Source organism: Melozone crissalis, unplaced genomic scaffold (assembly GCF_028551555.1).
Source record: "Melozone crissalis strain CALT ecotype California unplaced genomic scaffold, PUWL_Pcris_2 ptg000042l_1, whole genome shotgun sequence".
NCBI lineage: Eukaryota > Metazoa > Chordata > Aves > Passeriformes > Passerellidae > Melozone > Melozone crissalis.
Window position 1 is genome coordinate 3,180,184 of NW_026535820.1, and position 23,058 is coordinate 3,203,241.

General features: G+C 39.6%; 1 protein-coding gene across 1 annotated transcript in view; it reads left to right on the forward strand.

The window, feature by feature from the left end:
• EYA1 (EYA transcriptional coactivator and phosphatase 1) overlaps positions 1–23,058 on the forward strand; it is a 145,079-nt gene that overhangs the window by 64,642 nt on the left and 57,379 nt on the right. Inside the window, exons 4-8 of the mRNA XM_054284733.1 lie at positions 155–217; positions 10,519–10,599; positions 12,344–12,413; positions 12,818–12,963; positions 17,015–17,152. Of these exons, the coding sequence (XP_054140708.1) occupies positions 155–217; positions 10,519–10,599; positions 12,344–12,413; positions 12,818–12,963; positions 17,015–17,152 (498 nt within the window). The remainder of the gene's footprint in view (positions 1–154; positions 218–10,518; positions 10,600–12,343; positions 12,414–12,817; positions 12,964–17,014; positions 17,153–23,058) is intronic.

The following is a 23,058-nucleotide window of genomic DNA, read 5'->3' on the forward strand; positions in this document are numbered from 1 at the left end:
AATTAAACCATGGTAACTTATTTGTCTGACACTACAACTTTCCAGTTTAAAAGAATTTGGAGTGAATTCTACCCAGAAAGCTCTAACTTGCAATAGATGTTTGCCTCCTGAGATGAAGCCAAACAGTTTTCTTTTGTTTGCCCTTTTCCCTCAGGTGACATGACCCTCCTCAGCACTGCAGACTGGCTGCTCAGCCCTAGCACACAGAGCCCTGCAGGTTTGGGTGCTGCAGGCGTGGGCACTCAGCATGCGATTTTGGATGTTGTTCCAAAAGTGTCCTGAGAGACAGCTTGTGCTTGGCGGTTCTGCTCTGAGCTCTCTAATTTGAAAATTCCTGTCTCTGATTGCTCTTAAGTGACAAAGAAGGAAAAGTTTTTCAAAGAAACTAGAATAATTTATTTCTGAATGAGATGTGTGCCAAGAGACAAAATTTGTAAGTGAAGCAGATCCCTAAGAATCTGAAGGTGGAATTTTTACTGCTTATCTGTTTTATCTTGAGAAAATGTTTTGTTAGGCTCCTTGAGCTGCTTGAAAGACTTAAGAAGGAGTGGAGTGAATGAAGCAAAAGTTTCCTATTTTTTTTTAATGAAGGTTGAAGTAAAATTATTTTTTCTGGGGTTCTTAAAGCAGAATCCTGCTGAGCCAGAAGTGGCTGATTGTAAGGATGTGGTTATAAGGGCTCACTGAATAACTCTTTCTAGATGCTGCAGTGTGGTTTGCTTGATTGTTGCACATGGAGTGGAGATGTGGGTTGCTGAATCTTCACATGTCAAATATAATATGTGAAATCAGCTTCTACCATGCACAGATTCTCACTAATGTGAAAGAGCCCTCATTCCCTAGCATAAGAGATCTTCATGTGACTGAGAAGAAGGGCCTCTAGGTATTTGCATGTTATAAATATCTTGTAAAGATATGCTAAATTTGATTTGACTATGGGTGTGATTTTGACAGGGTTCCGTACCCTGAAGCACAGGATATGCTCACTAGATGAGGGGAGGGGAAGAAGAAAGAAGAAGGGAAAAAAAAACCTGTCCCAAAGTGAAATGGCTGCGTTTCAAACAAATGTTCATTAATTCCTCTAAGGCACATTTTCAGACTTGTCTTCTATTGATGTTTTTCTGGAAGAGGATGTGGTTGGAAGATAGCTCACTTTGTTAGCTAATATTTTTAGCTTCACACTTAGCTGTAAGTTTTCAAAGCACTGAATGAGGATTTAGTTGTGTGATTAAGTCTGAATTTAATCTCTACATGCAGCTGATATATAACTCTTTGTGTGCTTAAATTCACTTTGAGAGAGCAAAATTCTTCTCTTGGCCAGGCAGCATGGTCTTCAGTGATGGGGAAGTAACAAGGAAATTATAGATCTTGACCAGACAGAAGTTTCCCAGGATCAAATGCAGAGGACTAAAATGTCTGGCTAAAGGCACTCAGAAAAATCAGGCCTAGTATGCCAAGGTGATGCTGACTATATAAATACTGCAGTATTTGAGGTTTTCCTGTCCTCTTTAAGTATATTTCCACAACATACCCTCTATTGTAGAAAAGAGCAGGTACTGGACACCATCAAAATTATGGCCTTGTATAACTTGCCTAAGAAAATTTCTTAAAGCAAATTACTGGAATAGGGATCAAAATCTTCATAGTTTTGCTTTATCTCTAATCTTCCTTTGCCAGTGAATTGCCATGGTGGGTTAATACTGAAGGAGTTAAAGGAACAATAACAACAGAAGCTCATAAAATTGCCATTCATTAAGTTTTATCAGACAGCTGGTGGCTATTCCAACACAGTGCCCACTTTGGTGGATACCCTTTAGAGGGGAAAGGCCGTGAGTAATCAGTAAACTTGAAAGGAGTAGGAAATCTGTTTTCCATGGCAGACAACTGCATGCAGTTTCTGCCTACGGTGATCTTTACTTTTATCTTAAGAATGTAAATCAAATCTGATGGATGGCATAGAGTGAGAAACAGAAGCCTGTGGCCCATCATGATGATGTTTTATGCAACTGAAATGGAAAAGAATAGATGAGGATTGAGAGAAGGAGCTGTTATTTTCTGAGCAACTTCTCTTCACTCATTTAAGCACTACAGACCTGCTACTGCCCTTTTATTTGAGCGTTCAAGAAGGAAGGAGGGAAGGCATTGTCATATCAAGCGGGAAGGGAAAATGGATAACAAATTGAAGATCAGATTTTCAAAGATACATAGGAAGGGAGGCTTCAAAGGGAGTTGGACATCAAAAATCCTTTGGAAAAAAATGATTCTCACTCTTTAAGTACCTGCTGCAACATGAGAATGAGATCTGACACAAAGGCAGTCAAAGCTCTCCACTACGAGACTATCTGATTTGTGGTCATTAAAAAGGTTGTTTTAAGTCTGGTGAACATAAATCCATCTTCAGAGTTTCAAAAGGCAGCACTGTGTGGTATGTTTGCTGTCAAGTTGCAGTATTACAGAATGGAGAAAAAATTATTTTCAGTATTTCCTAAAGTAATGGGGGAGTAAGATGTTAAAATCTATAGAGAGGGTAGAGCTGGTTGTTGTTATGGCATGCAATGTAGATTTCTCTAAGTAAATTATATTTCTGTAAATTATATTTCTTGAGATTCTAGCAATACCTTGTAGCACTCAAAATAGTCTTTCAGTATTACAATTAAACAATTCACATTGGCAGTGAATTATTTTTAATTTATTCTTTTTACTTAAAGTTTTTGGCTTTTTGTGTGCTTTGGGATGCAAAGTTATGGTAGGTGATGGTAATCAGACAAAATAATGCTTCTTGTGGTGATTCTGGTTGGATTCCAGTACCTTTTAATTAGTCATTTCTGGAGGTCCTGCTAATTATGTGTGCTGAAATTTCTATACTTGTGTTTGCACTAAGGAGCTTGATGGTATGAGACTTGTAATTGATACCTCCGTATTTAGACATCCTGAAATAATAGCATACTAAAGGTAGATGTAATATTTGCCTTTTAGTAGGGTATTAGCATCAAGAGCTCTGGATGCTGAATTCTTTACTCATCCCAGAAGAGTGCAAGAGGACCATGGTTTGGCCAGAGGCAAAAACTGCAGGGGTCCTGGGCTCCCAAATGCAAGCTGGGGGTCTGTAGAGGCTAGTAAGAGCCTTCCACCTGATGTCACTTCTGGAGGATAAAAATCAGATACAGCTGATTTATCTGAAGGCAAGGGGCTGACTTTATCTTTTCTTCCCTGCTCTTCACCTTTTTTTCCTTGCTGTATTACACTGGCTTCCTTCCAGACTCTGTCTTATCTTTTATTCTTCTGCTTCACCAAGAGTCTTTCTGTCCTGAGCACATGTAGCATAATGCTCTATTATTCCTCTTTCATAGGCACTTGGCCAGTGAAATGACTTGTCCACTTCTCTGCTAACTGTCGAGCAACTCCTGTTGCAAGGTCTTGGGGAGGAGACTGGCTAATAAATATTTATTTACTTACTGTCTTTTCAATATGTATGTGCATCCATCTTTGAAAGAGTCCCTATTTCAGTTTCTTCTGTAAGTTTTTCCTGAAAGAAAGGACCTCATTTAAGTGATAAGTTAATAGCAATACTGGTCCCACAGGCATTTGAGGTAAACAAAATACTCCAAATGACAAATTACTTTTTTTAAAAAAGGAAAATCTTAGAAGCATTATTATTTTAATATAATTTATTTTTGAAAGCTTCTCAGATAGAAACACATGCTGTTTCAGACAGTGGATGAAGTGTGGTAGTGTGAGAGTATCCTCTGAGTGTGCCCAAGGACCCCAGAGAGGTTGTGCACGGACTGTGGAGTTTCAAGGGCCTGTGAGGGTATCCACTTGTTTTCTCAAAACCAGCCACAACACATCATCCTAGGAGTGGTGTCTTTCCAGTGGGAGCAGCCTGTTATGCGCATGTGTGTACAGTTGTGTGATTCCATACAAAAATGTCACATGAAGTGTCATTTGTCATATGCCTGGCCAGTAATACATGAGATGACAAGGAAATTCAGCCCCAGCTGTCACTGTGCACCTGCAGAAGGAACAGAAGTAGAACATCTTAGTCAAAGATCACACCTTAATAGGGTAGTATATGAAGAGCCTTAGCAGCTTCAGACTTGTGGCTTGATGATGTAGCATTTGCATTTGCACTTTATAATCTTCTGATGGATTTTGTTTGTCCCAAGTAGATAAAAAAGCATGAAACTTGGTTACACTTGAAGGTTAGCCATGTCATTTCACCCCTGGTCAGTGAGTGAAGTACCTGTGTGGCCAGGTTTGGTGAAACAAGCTAGGGAATTTGCTGCTGCTGGTGCTGGCTGGAGGAGAACAGAAGCTAGAACTATCTCTCTTTGTCCAGGGGAATTTGGCTTTAAGTCTGTCAGTCCTGGAGTTCAGACACTGGCCAAATGTAGAGCATATTATTTCCCATTTATGAAAAGTCCCACCTGCTTTGTCATTGTGCTTCTATCTTCATGAGATAGTCTTGTGTCATGTAATGGCAGAGCAAGCTTGACTTCTCCATGCTGCTCTCTTGTTCACATGAAAACCTCCATGTTCCCAGAAGGTAGTGAAGACAACCTTCTTTTCCCTTAATGACTGGGCCTGTGATGTCTTGTGGTCATTTTGTCTGGCTTTGGTTAAAGAATATGAATACTGTTTGGGAGCACTGCAAAATGCTAAACATGTGCATTGTCAGATTCCCAACTAAAAAGAGGAAAATTTAAAAAAATAGGAAAGAGAATAGTCCATGACACTTTTAAAAGTATTGGTTTTGGATATATGCTGCCTCCATTTGCAGGGGAGAGATAAAAACATTTTGTATAATTGGCCATGTGAGTGTGAAAGGATAAGAACCTTAGTTTGACTCAGTTACTCTCATCTCCCAGCTGCAGTGAATTTTAACCCATGACTGTACTTTCAGATAAAAATCCAAGCAGAATCTTGCTTAGCAGCTACAAACACTGTCCAGCTTTGTCTCTATCCAGATGTTTTTGAATTTTCTTTCTGATTTTGTTTCTGATTTTGCACTGTAGCAGTGACACCATTTCTTTGTAAATTTAAGGTTTTTACTGCTAGATGAGGAGGTACGAGGATGTTAAAGCTCTTTCACCTTAAATGCTTAAGAGGAAGATGAGAGTCTTGGAGGTGTATGTGGTAAAACCACAGCCCAAATATTGGGGAAGTTTTGAAGCCTCTCACATCAGAGGAGGGGAAAGCAGGGAACAGTCTGGGCTTGAACTAGAATGTGCTGCTTTGAGCAGGGACTTTTTTGAAAACCGTACAAAAGTTTAGGCTGGAAATTACCTTCTGGTAGTTTCCAGACAATAAGATTCAGGAAGAGTTCTCTTCTTTGAGAAGCAGTAACAAGCAAGTTTATCAGGCTTCATGGTCAGGAGCTGATGATTTGATAATCTGTGATAGACAAAGGCAATAATATCCTGGATAGGAATTAGTATAATTGAATAACCTGTAACCTTTTTATAATTGCAAGATTCTTCACTACAAACAAAGGGCTGTTTGAATAAAGTAATGGAAAATATAATCAGCTTAGAGGTTCCAGGTAGAATTCTTGTCTTGTTGTTAGTAAAAATTATCTTTATGCTTCTAGGGGAACTTTAGGCTTCTACAGTGAGTACAGAAACAGGATGATGCCAAGCAAAAAAGTGTGTGAATAGCAATTGATTATACATTAAGTACTTAATCAAGATTTACATGGTGTTTAGTTACTACTATTATTTGAAGATACCAGCCAAAATAGGGCAAGAGGTTGCGTTTTTATATATGTCTGTAAACTAACTACTACACTTTGTTGAATCTTTTGTAGCCCATGAAAGAGCTGTCAGCCAAGAATAATTTAATTTTGCCCAGTTTTTTGTAAAATACAAAGAATATAACATCATAGTGTTAATTCAATCTTAAAACTGTAAAATTAGAACCTATTTAGTGTCAGGCATGTTTGCAATATTTCTATTCTGATTTCATGTATATGGTATAGCTGTTAACAAAAATGAGTTCAGTAGAGCAAGACTTATATGTATTTAATGTAATAAAAGCAATTTTTAGAAGATATTTTAAAACCTTACTTTTTGCATGCTTGAAGGTGCAAATCTTTATGAGGTATTCCTACAACTTCTGTGCTAGGAGTAGCCAAATATTAGGTCTCAAAATCCAAATTTAAAATAGCCAGCATCTCATTCTCATAACAGTCTTTACTGATATATATACCAGGAACTGCATGACGAGCTGTGAACTCAGAAAGTTGTTACATGGCCAATGAACCACATGAACTTGTGGGTTCTGGTCTGGAATTCTCTCTCTCAATAGAGTTCAGAAACTGCCATGTCAGTCATTTTTTGACCATCTTTTGCTATACAGCTGACAAAACAGGGCACATTGCACTTGCAGTCCCTGAGTTCTTTTAGAAGAAAAATCTTAACAATCTATATAACATTAGATCAGCGGTTGTGGCATCTCTGAATTTTTTTTCTTTTTTTCTTCAAGCTAGCATTTGTGCTACTATCTGCTACTCCTATTTTTTGTACTGTTCCATGTGTTTTCTTACACAGTTTCTTTTTAAGTATTTTTAGAATCTCACAAATTACTAGAAGCAAAAGGTAAGGGGGGAAAATCTCTTTGTTGACATAATTCCTTAAGCTCCTCCATATATAAAGCAAATCAAAATCACTGGTTGTAAATAAACACTGACTTTTTGCAGCAGGTTAAGAAGACATTAGTCTGCTTCTTGGACTTCTTATTGATAATCTCATACATGAGTGATTTGGATGGCACTAAAACTTAGTAATACATTGCTAAATCAGGGTCTCTCTCTAGAATTCAAGTCTGATGATTCTGCATCTCTGTAAAGGTCAGTTTTGATAAAGGAACAGCAGGAAGGGGAACTTTTCTTGTGTCACTTTTTACAGTTTTTACCACAAGTGAGCATGGTGTTGGCTGGTCCTGGCAAGCTTGCCATGTGTGTTGTCTAGATGTGGCAATATTCCCACTCATGTCCCAGTGTCATCTTGTGAAAGCTTAGGACATGTTGCAGAAATGTTAATTGCCATGGAAAATGTGAAGAGCTGAACTCCAGAGCACCCGTAAGCAGCATGTGGCGGGGCCAGATCTGTGCCCAGCCAAAGCCTGGCTCCTTGGACAGCTCCATATGTCTCTCATCATAGACATGGATGACTCATGTGCGGCTGGGATAGACTGTGAGCCTTGTATTCTTAGGCAATCCCTTTGCAGTTCTCTTTCCCTATGATTCTGGGGTGAAGGATGCTCCATGGCAGTTGAGTTTTGTCTTGGACAAAGAGACCTTCATTTGCAGTAAGAGTACATGTAAATATTTCCAACAGGTAAACCCATGGCTATTCTTCTCAATTTATTTATTTGTATAGGAAGATTTCATCCTCTTAAAAGTGCTTAGGCTGATAGAAGGAAATATGCAGCAATTTTCAGGCATTTTAAAGTGCTTGGAGAATGGAGAGTTTTTCAGTACCTGTTCATCTTTATTAAATTCCCAGCTATCTTTGCCGCAAAGGTTCATTAAGGTTGTGGTTGTTTCTAAAGACAGCATTCTAGGGCATATTTATTATCACCCAAGTAATGGGTATCTAGATCCAGGTATCCAGGATAGTGGGAACATCCTTTCTTATATCCTGGGATTTTTATATATTCAGGAGACAAAGCAGCTGAGAGAGAATACAAAGTTTTTATGAAAAATTGGTGAGCACCTCAATCAGCAACTAGAGTTCCTTCCCATGAAGGTGGCAGTGCATTGTATTTAATATTTTTCTGTATCTTTAAAATAATATGTGTAGTAAACAGCATTCAGTTTTAAACTATGTTGCACAGAAGTATTGCTCATTACACATAGAAACAGAAATTAGATTTTGATTATGTTTGTTGGAAAACGGTATCTTGAACAAGGATCCAAATAGGCGCTCAAGGGTTCATCCAACCTGTCCTTGAACATTTCAAGTGATGGGGCAGCCACAGCTCCTCTGGGCAACCTGTTCCTGTGCCTCACTGCCCTCAGAGTAAAGAATTTCTTTCTGGTATCTAGTATAAACCTACTATCTTTCCCTTTGAATCCATTCTCCCTTTTCCTGCCACTACATGTTCTTGTAAAAGGTCCTTCTCCATTCTTCTTGTGGACTCCATCTACTGGAAAGCCACAATTTGATCACCCCAAAACCTTTTCTAGGCTCAACAGTCCCAAATATCCTAGCCTTTCCTTGCAGGGGAGGTGCTCCACCCTTCCAGTCATCTTGGTGTCCTTCCTCTGGACTTGTTCCTACAGGTCCATGTCCTTCCTGTGCTGGATGCAGCTCTCCCAGTAGTGTCTCAGGGAGCAGAGCAGGGGGCAGAATCCCCTCCCTTGCCCTGCTGGCCACGCTGCTTTTGATGCAGCCCTGGATGCAGCTGGGCTTTCTGGGCTGGAAATGGACATTTCCAGCTCTCACCTAACTTCCCATCCTCCAGAAATCCCAAGTCCTTTTCAGAAGGCCTGCTTTTTATTTAGAACAACTGACACTGTACTTCTCTATACTGTGTGAGGCAGTTCAGCGTAGTCCTCGGACTACTAATTTGGAATGATCCTAAAAATGAAGAATATGGAATGTTGTTTCTGCAATGGAGAAGAGTTTGGAGAAAGCACATATTAAAAATTTCCACCCTTTACTCCAGGTTAGGTGGATCTGTCTTATCTTCCTCTGTTTTCCCCCACCACAGATGCCAGCTATAGAGGAAAGCATCTTTCATTGTTATTCCCAAAGTACAATTGCATTATGGAAATTAGGCTCAGAAGACTTGCAGATTCTGGGGAAACTTGTAGTAGTCTATGAGAGAAGTATGAGTCTGGCTGTAAAATGTAGCTGTGATAAACTTTTAAGAAAAGGCAGAAGATAATGTAGATCCTATAATTTTTCATATCTAGGTTGACAAACTGTAGAACATGTAAAAGTGTTTCTTAGATACACACTCTGCAATAAATATCTCATTGTATCTCTGTTTTAGACTTTCAGTATTTAGTGGTTAAATGAATGGTGAATAACTTACATTCTGTGTTTTTAAGAAATACCTTTGTAATAGAGTTATGGTTCAAATCATGAGTGCACTTTTGGAGTGAACCTCGTGGCCACCTTTTCTTACCACAGTAATTCCCCTTAGGGAGTCTCTTGGACTTCACTTGTTTCAAAAAACCTGCTTTGCAGAAGTACAGCTAATGTTCTCAAGCTGAATAACCGCTCCCAAAAATGCCCAGCCTCTGGACACTGGGCCCTCTGCCCCAACCATTTCATGTCATGAAACTTTCTAAATGGACTGCATTGCTTGTTAATGCAGACACAGCAGAGTTTTGTGTGCAGCTAAGCATTGACCTCCCAAGTTAGCAGGCAGAAATCCTGCATGAGAGTCAAAAGAAAATACTGAACGATTAGTAAAAACTGGAGAGATTTCTTACATATCCCATGGAGGAGGCTTGGTGCAGGAAATCAAACATGCAGAAATAAGAATGTGGACTGGCAATGAAAGGAAAGGTCTTCTGTGAAAAGAGGGACATCCCTCTGCCTCACCCTTTTCAAACTTGGTACCAAAGGTTTCTGCTAGGGATGGTTGTAATTCCTGAACACACATGTATATTCAAACTGTACAGGGAGTAGCTATTGGTGCCTATTTTGCATCCATGCCAAGTCAGCCCTATCCTTGCTCTTTGGATCAGGATACTGTCCTGATCTTAGGATTACAGACTTTGCATTGGACTGACAGAAAGGGAAATTGTTAATTTACTTGAGGTTTTATTAAAATTCATTAATTGATTACTGATTATGAATCAGCATAAGCCAGGCAATAATCACTTGGTCTATTTCTTTTTAACTCTCAGACAGCCATGTTATGTTGTGGGTGCAGAGGGATAAAATATAAAAGCATTCTTTGAAGTATTTGGTGAGGACTGTGTCCTCTTTTCTTATTCAGGGTTGCTGAGTATAAAGTTGGTTTTCGTTTTAAGAGGAGAAATCCACAACAAGAAAAGTATTTTACTTCATCACAAATCCTTAGTTTTCCTCTGAAAAATTATTTAATTGGAAACAAAATTTGAACAGCCCTCAGCAAAAAAACATTTAAAAATTATTTCCTCTTTTGTCTTATTCAATTTGCTGTCTTTCAAGCCTGTAAATGCTGTGTGACCTGATCTAAATGTGGATCCTTATTGTTGGGTCTGTAGGATTAAGAGGAATCAGGACAGGTGCAGAGAGTTGCATGGGGACTTCTGGTTTGTTACAGTGGCTTTTATTCCTTGGGGACAGGAATAACCCTCTTGATCATCTTATATTTTTGTGTAAATAAATCATAGCTGCCAGTATTTTGCACTGTTTGTATACACAAATACATAAAATGCAAAATATTGATAGCCATGATTTAGAACATTTTGGCAGAATTTTGCTTTATTGAGTTTGTGTTTGTGGTGAGTGTGTGTGCATGCACCTGCAAGAATATTAGGAGCATATAGAATATCTTCTGTTTATATTTCTGTAGTTAAAACAGAACCAATGAACAGCAGTGAGATTGCTACTACTACCACCACAGACGGGTCTTTAGACAATTTCTCAGGATCAGGTAAGGAATAAACCCAAGTTTTGAACTCAGCATTTTTTTCATTTATTATTTTCTTATCCCATGTGATCTAAACCTGCTCACCTCTCTTAAAAAGCTTTTTGTACTTTCCATCTTTTACCGATTTCTGTACATTTTAGTCTAAGTCAACGGGAGTTTTCCCCAAGTGAGGAGCATAACAGTATCAGGCTTATTGATATCAGGCTTATTGTCTTTGGTGGGAGTCTCACTAGGGAATTTTCTCGCCCAGAGTAGTTACTTTTTGTTTTCTGTGAGTAAACATACATGCCTCTGTGATTATTATTCTAATTTAAGGGGTAGGTCTTCCTCATTTATTGTAATTTATTATTATCAAAGTATTTATTCTTTGTCAGGCTTCTTTTCTTAGAGGAAGGCAAATATGCATCTTAGCTCCTGGCATACAAGATGCAAACACTGTGAGAACAATCTAAGATGTTTGCTGAGTTTTGCACACCTGTGGACTAACTGTGGTATTTCTAGCACATTGGTTTTATGGTGCAAATCAAATCAGAAAAGGATCTAATATTATATTGTGGGATGGCTTCTAAGGTATTTTAATTCTCTGAAAGAAGAAAATACAGTATGTACCTAATTGTAGCTACATACATCTTGGTGGTCTGAGTAAAGGTTGGAGTTTAACACTTGGCATGCCTGCAGCCTCACAGGCCACAGAAAAGAAAAATTATGGGATATAGAAGGCACAGAAAGAGACTCCCTGCTTCCCTCCCAGAGTGTAAAGATGATGGATTTTCCCTGTAGCTGGCCAGGAAGGGGGTAGCTGGTGAGGGGTAATTATGTGTGCCTTGTTTATTTCCAAGCACTTAGCAATAAGGCCTGTTGTTTCTCGGGCTGTCTGATCTTACAGTAGTCTCATAACCTGCTGCTGACCCTTTCCTGGCAAAGGCTCCCAGGCCCACCTTGGGACCTAGAGGAGAAGTGACACCCAGACAGGAACCAGAGATGGAAGGGCTCCCAAAAATATTGTCCTGAGCAGAGGAGGCCAGCAGAGCTGCCACGCTCTGAGCAGCACCCAGAGACGCTGACAGCAGTGAGCGGTGCTGGGGGAGGCTCCGTGTCTGCAGCGCTGCGCGGGGAGCGGCTCGCGGTGCAGCCTCCTCCGCTTACCTGTTTCACTGACTGCTTCTGCACCCTGGACATCCTTCTGCAATACTGATTTAAAGGGCTTGAAAGCGTTTTAGACAGCAGATTAGGTGGAAGAAAATAGAATTGTAATAAGGTAATGCATAGTCTGTATTAGGAATTTTTTTTTTTTTTTTAAAGAGGCGCGTGCTCTGAAGTGGCCCATGTGTTTCCAATCGAGGCACGCATAAAGCTCCTTCATAAAATGTAGGTCTTAAAAATTCTAAAAGTTAATAAAATGTTGCACTTGAGATATCAACAATCCTTTGAAAATATGAAGGGAAATGTTTCCATTAGGAAATAGGTTGTTTGCATTGAAAATGTTGCCTGTGTGCAACCAAAGAATAAACTATGGCTCAGAAATTGTACAAAGAGGCAGTTTAGTATTTGAGATTTGCAATCAAGATTTTAATGTTAGCATTCCTGTATAGTTCCTCATAAAATATTATTTTCTATCTAAGGTATCAATGATATTTGAATTTAATTAAAATCTTGTTAATACTCTGAAATTCTATTAGGAAAAATAATATTTATCTTTGGTGTGTGTATTTACACTTCTGTATGCTTTCTTTTCTCCTTGGTGCAGCAATTGGAAGCAGCGGTTTCAGCCCAAGACAAACACACCAGTTCTCCCCACCACAGATTTACCCTTCCAAGTATGATATCTTTTTAAAATAATAATAGTAGTAGTAATAATAATAACTGGAATAGGCAGATTTTAACCTCATTTAAAATAATAATTGAGTCCATCTGTTAAGCCATAATTTGAACTGCAGCAGCTTCTAGGGAAATTTTTTTTAAATGCTAAGAATGTATTTGAAAAATATTTGTAAAGTACGTATTTCACTTGTTCTTTTATTATTGATTTCTTATGGTTTCTTTATTATTATATTATTATTCTTATTTCTTTCTTATTTTGTCTCCTAAAGTTTCCATTGTCTAGCACAGCCTATGATTATGTGTTAATGAAACAGCAGGATTATAATAAAGCTAAAAATAAGTACGTGCATGTCTGTCTAATGGAGTGTCTGTCCTATTTTCTGTCCCTTGTAATCAATAGCAGACCCTACCCACACATTCTCCCCACCCCATCCTCACAAACGATGGCTGCCTATGGGCAGGCACAGTTCCCAGCGGGAATGCAGCAAGCCACAGCCTATGCCACCTACCCCCAGCCCGGCCAGCCCTACGGAATCCCTTCCTATGGTAAGAAATCCCGGCCGTGCTCTTTTATTCCTCAGGTAAACGTTCTTTAGATCAAGCCTCTGTGACCCTTAGGTTAGTGCTTAGTGGGACAGCACTAGAGCATTTCTTGAGGAAGACTGTTAGTTTTCTCACCTTGGAATGAGTGATGTTTAATTTATGTATTAAAGAGCTAAAAAGGTACTCAAGAAAATAAACCTCATTTTGGGGTCAGGAGGAGAGGTTCATGATTAGCTTTCTGTTGGTGACATCAAAAATACAGCAGTGAAATGGGAAAAGAGATCTCAGGGTTTCCATGACACATACCCAGCCCCTGGTGACTTGCTCAGGGCTCTGCTCCCCAGCAGTGTGTGAGGTTACATCGGGATGTAAAAGTCTGAATTTCAGCTGGTACAGATTACTAGAACCCAGATGAATCTGCGAGGCTGTGCTGATTTTCAGCAGGCAAAAAAAAAAAAGATTCAAAAATGCCTCCATCAAAAAAAAAATCTCATTTTCCAATGTTTTAAAACTCCCTGGAGGTGAAAATTGAGGTAAATTGCCACTAAAGCTCTGTCTGCCTGATGAAGGAGATAGTACTAAGTAGCAAATATTTCCCAAAAAATTTAATTTAAAAACAAGCTGCCATGGGTGAGACCATTTTCCTGCCAGACTGTCTGCTGGCAGACCACATAGCAGTGCAGCAGCAAGGATGCATTATTAGAAAATAGGTCTTATATTCCTCTGGGGGAATATATTAAAAATATACAATCCACATGCTTTGAGCAGTATATTTTGTAAAAATGTGTTCAGATAATGTAAGTTTTATACCGAAAGGACAGAACTTGCCATATAAGCTGTTCACTTTAAAAGTGTTAAAATTTTTAAGTGCAAAACTGGTGAATATTGAAGTCTGCAAGTTGAAAATCCACTGAATCTCAAGTATATCCTATGGCAGATTATGGTGAACACCAGGTAAAAGAAATACATTTTCTCCCTTACTTTAAAATAGGTTTCTAATTATAAATTGGATGTTTCAGCTTCAGTTTGAATGAACATATTTTAAACTTACACTGTGAGATGAGAAGTCTTGGACACACACAGACACACAGACACACACAAGAGCTCCTGTTGCTGATGAGAGTTTGTCTGCTAATTCCATCTGGATCAGGGGGGATGATAACAAACAGCCCGTTTCCCCACCCTGCTTTTGTTGACCTGTTTCTCCTGTGGACACCTCGTATTCATACTTGGCTGACTGCTATGTTTGGGCAGCCCAAACTGTGACTTTTTTGTTTTTTTGCTTGGTTCCTCTGGATTAAATCCTGACTTCACTGAAGTCAACTCTAAAATTCCCACTGACTTCAGCCAGGCCTTGATTTCACTACTTGAGTTTAGCTGTCTCACTGTCGTCGGAGCTGTAATTGAGAGTTGCTTTACTTGGCAACTGCTTGTGAGGGTTAACATGCCTGCCTGGTCTTTTGTTTTGGTTTGGTTTTTTGCCTAGTCCATCCCCCATGCCTAGGACTTCAGATAAATTTGCAATGTTTTACATTGCAGAGCTTACTTTTGACCACTGAAATCCTCTGCTCCTGAGCCAAGAGAATTTTTATGTGCTTGGTTCTTTTCAGACTTGTGCCTTGTGGCTGGTGCTAAGGTGCTCCTGCTGATGTCCTTTATAGGAGTAATATTTAAAAGCAAATAACTATTAAAAAGTTTTAGGACTTAACATATATTTTTTGCTTATTTAAGGCATGCCATATAATCTGTGCTCCCAAATGAAATTGGAGAGCATTAGGACACTCATTTGCAATAGGCAAGAGCTGAAGCCTTGCTTAGAACCAGAATTCTACCCTTTGATCTGCAGTTTAGACCCCATGTACCCTCTGTCTTGCCTTTCTTTCATCCAGGCAGAAATCTTACAGCAGTATAAAGGGAGAAGACTTATGCCTATGTGAAAGAAAAAACTGACTTGAGGCCTCTTTCTTTTTGTTTCTTTACTTTGGGTCTACTGGAAGAAAGAGTATTTGTGATTTTCTGTATCAGCCTGCCTCAGCTTTTCTCTCTAGAGCTGAGTTTGGGAAGGTGCTCAGCTGTACCTCCAGCCTCCTTATTTTTCCAGTTTCCCACCTCCACAGCCATGCAGCCATGCAGGCAGGAAGGGGGGTGGAGGGGAATGCCATTGACAGCTGCTGCCCTGGGGCTCCTGGCTCTGCTTCATCTGCAAAGCCCCTGAGGAGGCTGGAGAATTTCCTGAAGCTCTTTCCTCCTGCCTGCTCCAGCACCAGCATCTAGCACAGGCTTTGCTTCCCAGCTTCTTTACTTTCCAAATCCTGGCAGTCCTCTTGTGTCACTGTCCCTTCCCACTTCCTTGAGTACATTAGACTTGGGAGAAGGGAGCATCAAGGTTTGATGAGTGAAGGCTTTGGGGATGAGAGCAAGTGTGAGAGTAAGTCCCAGGAGATGAAAGGCTCTTCATAGCATGGAGGTTTGCAAAAGGGCATGTCAGTGCCAAGTTGTCTTCACTCAAGTGGCATCCTCCTACTGCTGCTTTTGATCATCTCCTGCTCTGTCTGAGATGGAGTGTTGGATCAGGCTGCTAAGGGAAATTTAGACTAGAAATTTAATGCTTGATTTAGTTAAACTTTCTTTAAGCCATATTTAATCAGCATTTCAGAAGTCCTTAAACAGATAACAAATAGGGATTGTTGATACCAAGCCATCCACAGCAGGAGTTTCCCCTTGGAAATTAGGTGTTGAGATTCATCATTCGAACTGCTTAATTGTAACATGAAACAGAAGAATCAAGTAAGCATCAGGGAAAAACAAGCAAACAGGTTTAGCTCAGCAGTTAGAAGGTCTGGCAGAAGGAATTGAGGTTAATTAATGACAACAGTTGCAAAATAATTACTTAGATGGCAGAAAATTTGCTGCCATTTGTATATAGGGAGGTATTGAAGTTTTGCCAATGCATTAGTTTCTGAGCCCACTCCTACCTTGAAACCTTGTTGAATATTGTCTAAAGAAAAATCCAACCAGGAAATGAACTTAGATTAACAGTAATTTTCAAATGAATGTTACTAATTCACACTTAGTAAATCCAGTTCAAATATTGTTGGTTTCTGAACAATGAGTTATCACAGAATGCCACAGTGAAACCTAAGAATATTGTATCACTTTTCCATTACTTTGGCTATAATTATTTTTAAATGGTAGTTCATGTTGGGACAAACTTATAATTAAAACTAAGAGACAGAGGCTGAATTATGTGCATTTCCTCAGTATTTTGCCTGCTGATATTTGCTTGCTTATTGCCTTACAAATTGAGGGAAGAATCACTGAAACTGGGCAGCAAGTCATTCACTGATCAGACTTTGGATTATTTTATAACTAAATGTGGAAGTGAGAGAGTAATGTGGTGTGTAATGGATTTCTCCATCAATGCAGATTAATGACTCTGCTATGTTTTTCCCAGTTCAGGAGATTGCTTCTGGAATAGTTCCTGTCTCTTAGGTGTTCATTTGTTAAAGAACTGAATTAATGTTTAATTACCTTTGAAAAAATCATCATTGCACTTAATACTGCTAGTTTTCTTTATCCACTTCTAATTCTTAAAAAAAAACATTCTTGGAGCTGTGTGATTTTCATGTAGGAATAATATCCAATGCAATTTTCATTTATGTCATTAATGGGTAGATGGCAGGAGAGCTTGGCTATGCTATGCTTCATTAAATTCATATAAAGTTGCTAATCTACCTCTGTGTAATGTCATGAATATATGGAAAAGTTTGCCTCTGGCAGGAGAGGAAAAAAGGAATAATGCAACTTCCTGTTCATGTATAAATTTCTTTTGCAGTTATTGGAAACACAGTTTTGAATTTAACCTTTCCCTGGTGAACTTCAGTTTTCAGTGTGCTCTTAGACTGCCATTACCTTATTAATTTGTGCATGCTCTCAATATTTATTCTCTCAGGCAATAGTGGGTATATGTTAAAATGGCTGTTAATTAAGTGATTTGATTTTCCATCCCTGTTTGAATATGAACAAATAGATTTGCTGTCACTAACTGATTTAGGTGCATTGTGGGCAGGCATCAAGACAGAAGGTGGATTGGCACAGTCACAGTCACCTGGACAAACAGGATTTCTCAGCTATGGTGCCAGCTTTAGCACACCTCAACCTGGACAGGCTCCCTATAGCTACCAGATGCAAGGTCTGTATAAACAGATATTACCATTAATTAGATATAGTTAATGCTGTGGTGGGATTTTTTCCTCCTTATTTTGTTATATTCCTAGAATAAAAATGAATGTTTGCTTGAGCTCTTAGCTCTGATTTTATTGCAGTTGTTGATGAAATGATGATTGCCTTTGCTGAGAGAGCAACAGGCCCGCTCTCAGCAGTTTAGAAGACCCCTTGCTTCATTAAATTTTAAAGAGCGAAATATTCTAGTGTTGTTACAGTAAAAAAATGTATCTCTGAATAGCAACAGTTTAGCAAATAGTGAATGAGACAAAGCTAGTCCTGTAAAACGTGACAGGATTATGAATTTAGGAAGTGCCAAATATAATTTGACACCTGAGCGTGTTTGAGGAGGGAGAAGAAGATAAAAATACCTACTGCAGCTGTGGAGGTAGCTAAGTAATGATTGAAGTCTGTTTCTTTGAAGTCTATTTAAAAGCTGTAAGTCTTTGTATGTGCAGGCTATTATTATCAATTATATTTTGTAGCTGTACTTGCCTGTTTAGTTTACTTAATGTCTTTTCACTTTGTTCCCCCAATTCCTTTTCCCTCTTCTGTATTGAGAAGTCACTGGTTGTGCCTGGTTCGGGATTGTTCCCATTTAACAGATATTTTAAAAAAATCTTTGTTTACCAGAAATAGTTATTTTGGGATGTCTGCTGCAGGCCTTTTCACCCCTGAATTTGGCAGTAGATATCAGGTGTGTTGTGATTTTGGAATTGTTGAAATAAGTCATCAATCACCAGAAATGGACCAAATTTTTTTATAAGTTTTGCACTTTTGTATATTATCAAGCTCAGTCTAAACTGTGTGCCACCAAGTAAACACTCCATGAAATGTCTTGAGGCAGAAGTGCTTTCAGAGACTAAGTGAACACAATTTTGCTTTTGTTCCACAGCTGTAAGGATACATTGATCCTGTACTTTGCTCAGGCTCAAGAGAGATGTTTTTTGTTGTATTTTTTTTTGCAGACGTTTTCGAACATGAATTTTGAAACCTTATGTTGAAATATGTTGAATATCTTCTTTTGAACTGCATGTTGAGTAGCTCCATAGGGCAGAAGTGACCATCTGACATCTCAAATACTGCTGATTTATAGTGTGCTCTGACAGGGAAGAGGGACAGAGTAGCACATGGATTTTCATCTACATGCTGAATAGTGATGGTCTTCTCCTCATCAGAGTTAATATAACCAAACAAGGTTACTGGTTTGTTTTCTGCAGGCAGCTACACAAAAGAACTCAAACAACCACACCTCCACACCCACCTCCACACCCACCTTCCCCTCCAAAAATCCTACCTCTCTGTAGGAGAAAGCTCAAAATGCTTGCCAGCAGCAGCTAATATGAACTTCTGAATCAACAGTTCAGCTTTTAAGGAACTGTTAATTCACAGTTGCTAGAAAATACTGTGATTGAAAAATCATGTCTGGGCTGCCTATAATTTCTATTGCAGTAGTGCCTTCATGCCAAACTCATATACTGGGATCCTGTTGTGTTAACTTCTACAGGCAAATAAAAATATGGTCCATAGAAATTGGAGGCTAAAATTAAACATACAGACTAGAAGAGCCTAATGAAACAATAAAGGTGACGCTGCTTATGTATAATATACAGGTGGCACCCCATACTGGTTATCTAACAGCTCTAAAGGTGTTTTTTGAAAGATTTCAAGCAGAGGGATGTCAAAAAAAAGGGATTTTAGGGAGGGCAGGGAAATAGTTTTGCAGATGTCTATGGGAAACTCATTCAACAGAGGGAGGGAAGAGGGAGCAGCAAAGGATAATGTAGAGAGTGCTTGGAAAATTTTAAGTGAAAGCTGTAAGTAATGTGAATGCTGGCATTAGTAGTGCAAAGCTTGGACTCTGTCAATATACTGCAGAGTCTGCCATAAAGGGCATTGCTTTTTTTTTTCTTTGTTATATGCAAAATTTGTATAAGATCAGAATTTTCAAGCTCAGCAAAGGATGACAGCTGGCAAGAGATGGAACCGTAACATCTTGGAAAGCATTTCCCTGTATGCTTTGAGAAGCAAGGATCTTAAAATATTCTGCAAAAAGAAATATGTTAAAGATGACCCAGTTGTGAAGCTCTAATAGGAAAAGGATCAGAAGCATTCATTTAATGATGGAATTGTCTGCAGAGCTTAGAGGGGAGGGAGGTCTTACTCTGGGTTGTGCTCTAGCTGTGCTGTGCTTGGGCTGAGAGCTGCCCACCTGTGGAAGTCAATGGATCACTGACAGTCTGGCTTGGGCAGAAAGCCACAGGTCAGACTTGGAGCATCCCTGTGGTCTGTATGTCCTTTCTGTTGTGCTCATAAACACCACAATGTGTGGGTGAGGGAAGGACTGGTCTTCTACAGAAACCTTAGAGACCATAAGATTGGAAATAAGGGGAATATTTCAAATGAAAGGACTGGAGGAGTTGTTAGTTGCTAAGTAGAAAAGAATCACATCTCTGAACAGGTCTTTCTTAAATGTTCTCAGTTAAATGTTTGACAATATATGTCTGTACTACATGTAAGAATATATGTCTTTGTGATATTTTCATTAAGTAAACTTGTGTATTTGAAACAACTCTAAATTGACTTAATTCTTCCTTTTGACTGAACAGCTGTTGAAAGTAAACAGGAACATTTGTTTCTCTTTCCTGATTTAATTTCAGAAGGAGAACCTATTCATAATTTCAACTATTATTTAAGGACAAAACTGATTCTCATGACAGAAGACGGGGTTATTGCTGCTGCTGTTCAGTTGTTTGTGCAGAAACCTCCAGAGAGGAAAATGAGTTTATTCTCCCTTTTCCCTCTAGCAGTATATGGGCAGGCTGCAACCTCAGCCTTGTCATAGCCTGCAATAGCTGTTCTTCATCTCCTGCGTGCAGCTGCTGAGCTGCTAAATGGAGATAATGGAACCCACAACCTACTCCACAGCCGAGCGTTGCATGACAGCAGCTCGGGGCCCTGCTGGCATTCCTGCCTGCGGCAAAGGGGATTTCCTAGCGGCCTTGCAGTTGTCCTGCTCGTGTTCCCTGACTGGGGTTACCTCGTGCTCCAAGCTTTGGAGTTAATTCTGGTTCCTCTCCCTGGGATGGATGTCTGCCTGTAATGCAGAGACGCTGCCTCGCGGTGCGTGTGCAGCCAATTAAACCCAGTGCTTTTCCTGACCCTGCTAAAATTACAGCGTCATTAGTCACCCAACAACAGTGGGGGGAGAGGCTGCCAGCTTATGAAAATTGTAAGGAGAATTGCTGCCTGTAACTCCTTGCTAAGTTTATTCTGGTAACTGGATTTTTGTTTGTCACAAATTTATAATCTCAATAAGAGAGTGCATAGGGGAGAGGGTGACAAGAGGATTCAGGCGGTTCTGTGACCCATCTCCCCACTCCCCTCTCCCCCCCTCCCCCTTACTTTATTTAACGAGTGTGTTCCTTAAGCTGTTTTTCATATAAGTTGCTTCATAGATGCTGAAAGACCACTTACATGACTAATGGCTGTGGGAATGGGCCCTTGTTCCTATATTGGCAGATTTATAAGGATTGCACAGTGAGGATAAATGGAGTGGAGAAGGGCTGGGGAAAACAGCAAGGAAAGAACTCCATTTGCAAATGTCTTATTTAGGTCTCCTTTGATTGTGATAAAAAGCATGGCTTGTACCCTCCACCGAGTACCCTACCACTGGAAGGGTGCTAGACCTGTGATGAGCACTGGCATTGTTTTAGTTACCGAGGCTGTGATGATAGAGCATAACTATCCCATTGGTTTGGGAATTCAACCATAAAAAAGTAAACGTTAAGGTATTTGGTTATTATTATACAGTATAAAAATATTGTGCTGGATGGCTAAGCAGTTACTAGGACAACAAGGGGGAGTTTGCCAAGGATTTTTAAACACTGTAAGCAAACGGAAGAAACCTTGAGCTTAAATAGCCCATCTGGCCGTCTAAGGCTTTCCCAAGAGAGCTGCACTAAACTTCTGCCACATACATTGTACCCTGATGATAGACATAGCCCATGGCAAGGAGGCTGAGCTAGGAAGGCAAATGGGCTTCTGTCCCGATACACGGGGGAGGACCTTATCCCGTGCCTGCGGCGGCACAGGGCGCGCCCCGCACCTGGAGCGCGCCCTACTCCCAGCAGGGTCCGGCCGCCTTCCGATGCTGACTGGGATTCCCAGCTTTAATGTGGGTCAGAGCTCTTTGCAAAATAGACCTTTGACCTGCAATTTACAGCTTTTATCACATTTTAAAGCTATGTAGCCAGCCAACTTAGGACAGTAAATCTTGCATGTTTTGTAGTGATTCTTGTTTTTGTGTTTGTTCGGCTGAGGCAGGATAGCGGCTCTATGCCATGTTATGGCTGAATATTTAAAAAACAATTTGCAAAATCAGGAGTATTTTAAAAAAAACTTCAGGCCTGTAGTTCTGGGTGGCCCACAGAGCTGTTTCTGAGAAACCTGCTTCACGTTTGTTACGGTCTAGGAGACCCTTACCCCTCCTCCATAGAAGCCAGTGCTGACCATGAGATGAAAGAGAGATCTGCATGTTACTGTGTGTGTGTCTTTGTCTGAGAGGGAGAGATGCTGGCTGGCATGTAATTACTTTTCTCATTTGCTCTTGCAAATTATTTTCCAAACTTTCTGAGGAAAGACAATATATTCCTCAAACGAAGTCTGGATTTTTTTCTACTTATGACTATGAGAGGCCTTTTATATCTTTTTAGAGTGGCTCAAACTGCGTGCCTTTAAAATCTGGGTTTGAATGTATTACTGCATATATCTGCAAAAAACCCTATAGAAATAAGAAGAGACACAGTGATTTATGTTTTTCCAGCCAGAGCACTATTAGAAATAAAATATTATTTCAAATTGCAATTTAAAATATTTTTCAGATGTATTTTGGCTTTCGTGTTTGTCACAATAAAAAAAATAACATCTGTTTTCCAATTTTAAATTAAATTTAAAACAACATGTTTTTCTCATTAGTACTGTTTATCTGTACTATCTGCTAAATTTGGATGTCAACTCCTCTGCTGAAGTAATCTGATTTTAGTTCACAGGATTAGTAGCATCTATCAACAATCAGAGATTTTGCACTAGTGGAAGATAAAAGATAAATGTTTATAGTTATTTCATACATTAAATTTAAGCTTCATCCTTTACTCCCATTGCTGTTGAACTTCTCATCTACTTCTTTGAGACTTAACTTGTATGTGGTTTTAATAACTTTTGCAGTCAAAACATTTAAATATTTTTCCTTCTGACTTCTCTTAGCTACAATACCTATTGGTCTGGTATTTTTTGTTTAAGAAAAGTAAATAGCATTTTGAGGGACAAATGTCCTTCAGGGGTTGTAATAAGTAGGGACCCCTGCCTGCATTCTGTCCTCTGGATTTGCAAGACATGTTGCTTCTCCCAGTGAGTAACCTCTTTTTGGGTTTGTTTATTAATTGAGTTGTGTCAGGTACATCAGAGGATTGGTGCATCTGTGTGCCTGGCTCCCTGTTGATTTTCATCCCTCCTTGTCTCCTTTGCTCACCTGCAAGTTTTACCCCCAAGGTCTCTGCATATCTTTGCACTGAGGCAGATTTGGGTGGTGAGGGTGGCTGTAAACAATAACCTGTGCTGACTGGTGCTCTCCTGCTGGATGGGTTCAAGAGGTTGCCTCATTACAGACTTTGTGGTGGCTTATGTAGCTTCACCCTGTGCATCCATATGTCTCAGCTGGTGGCTGTGTCACTCCTGGGTTACAGCCAGCGAGGGCAAGACAGCTGAAAGGGGGTTGCTGCCCTTTTAGTAGAACAGCTTCTCAGGTTGGGTATTAGAGAGCCCCATCTGTCTATTTTTGGTGGCTCATGAAAGCTGGAGGAGGGAGATGAAGGC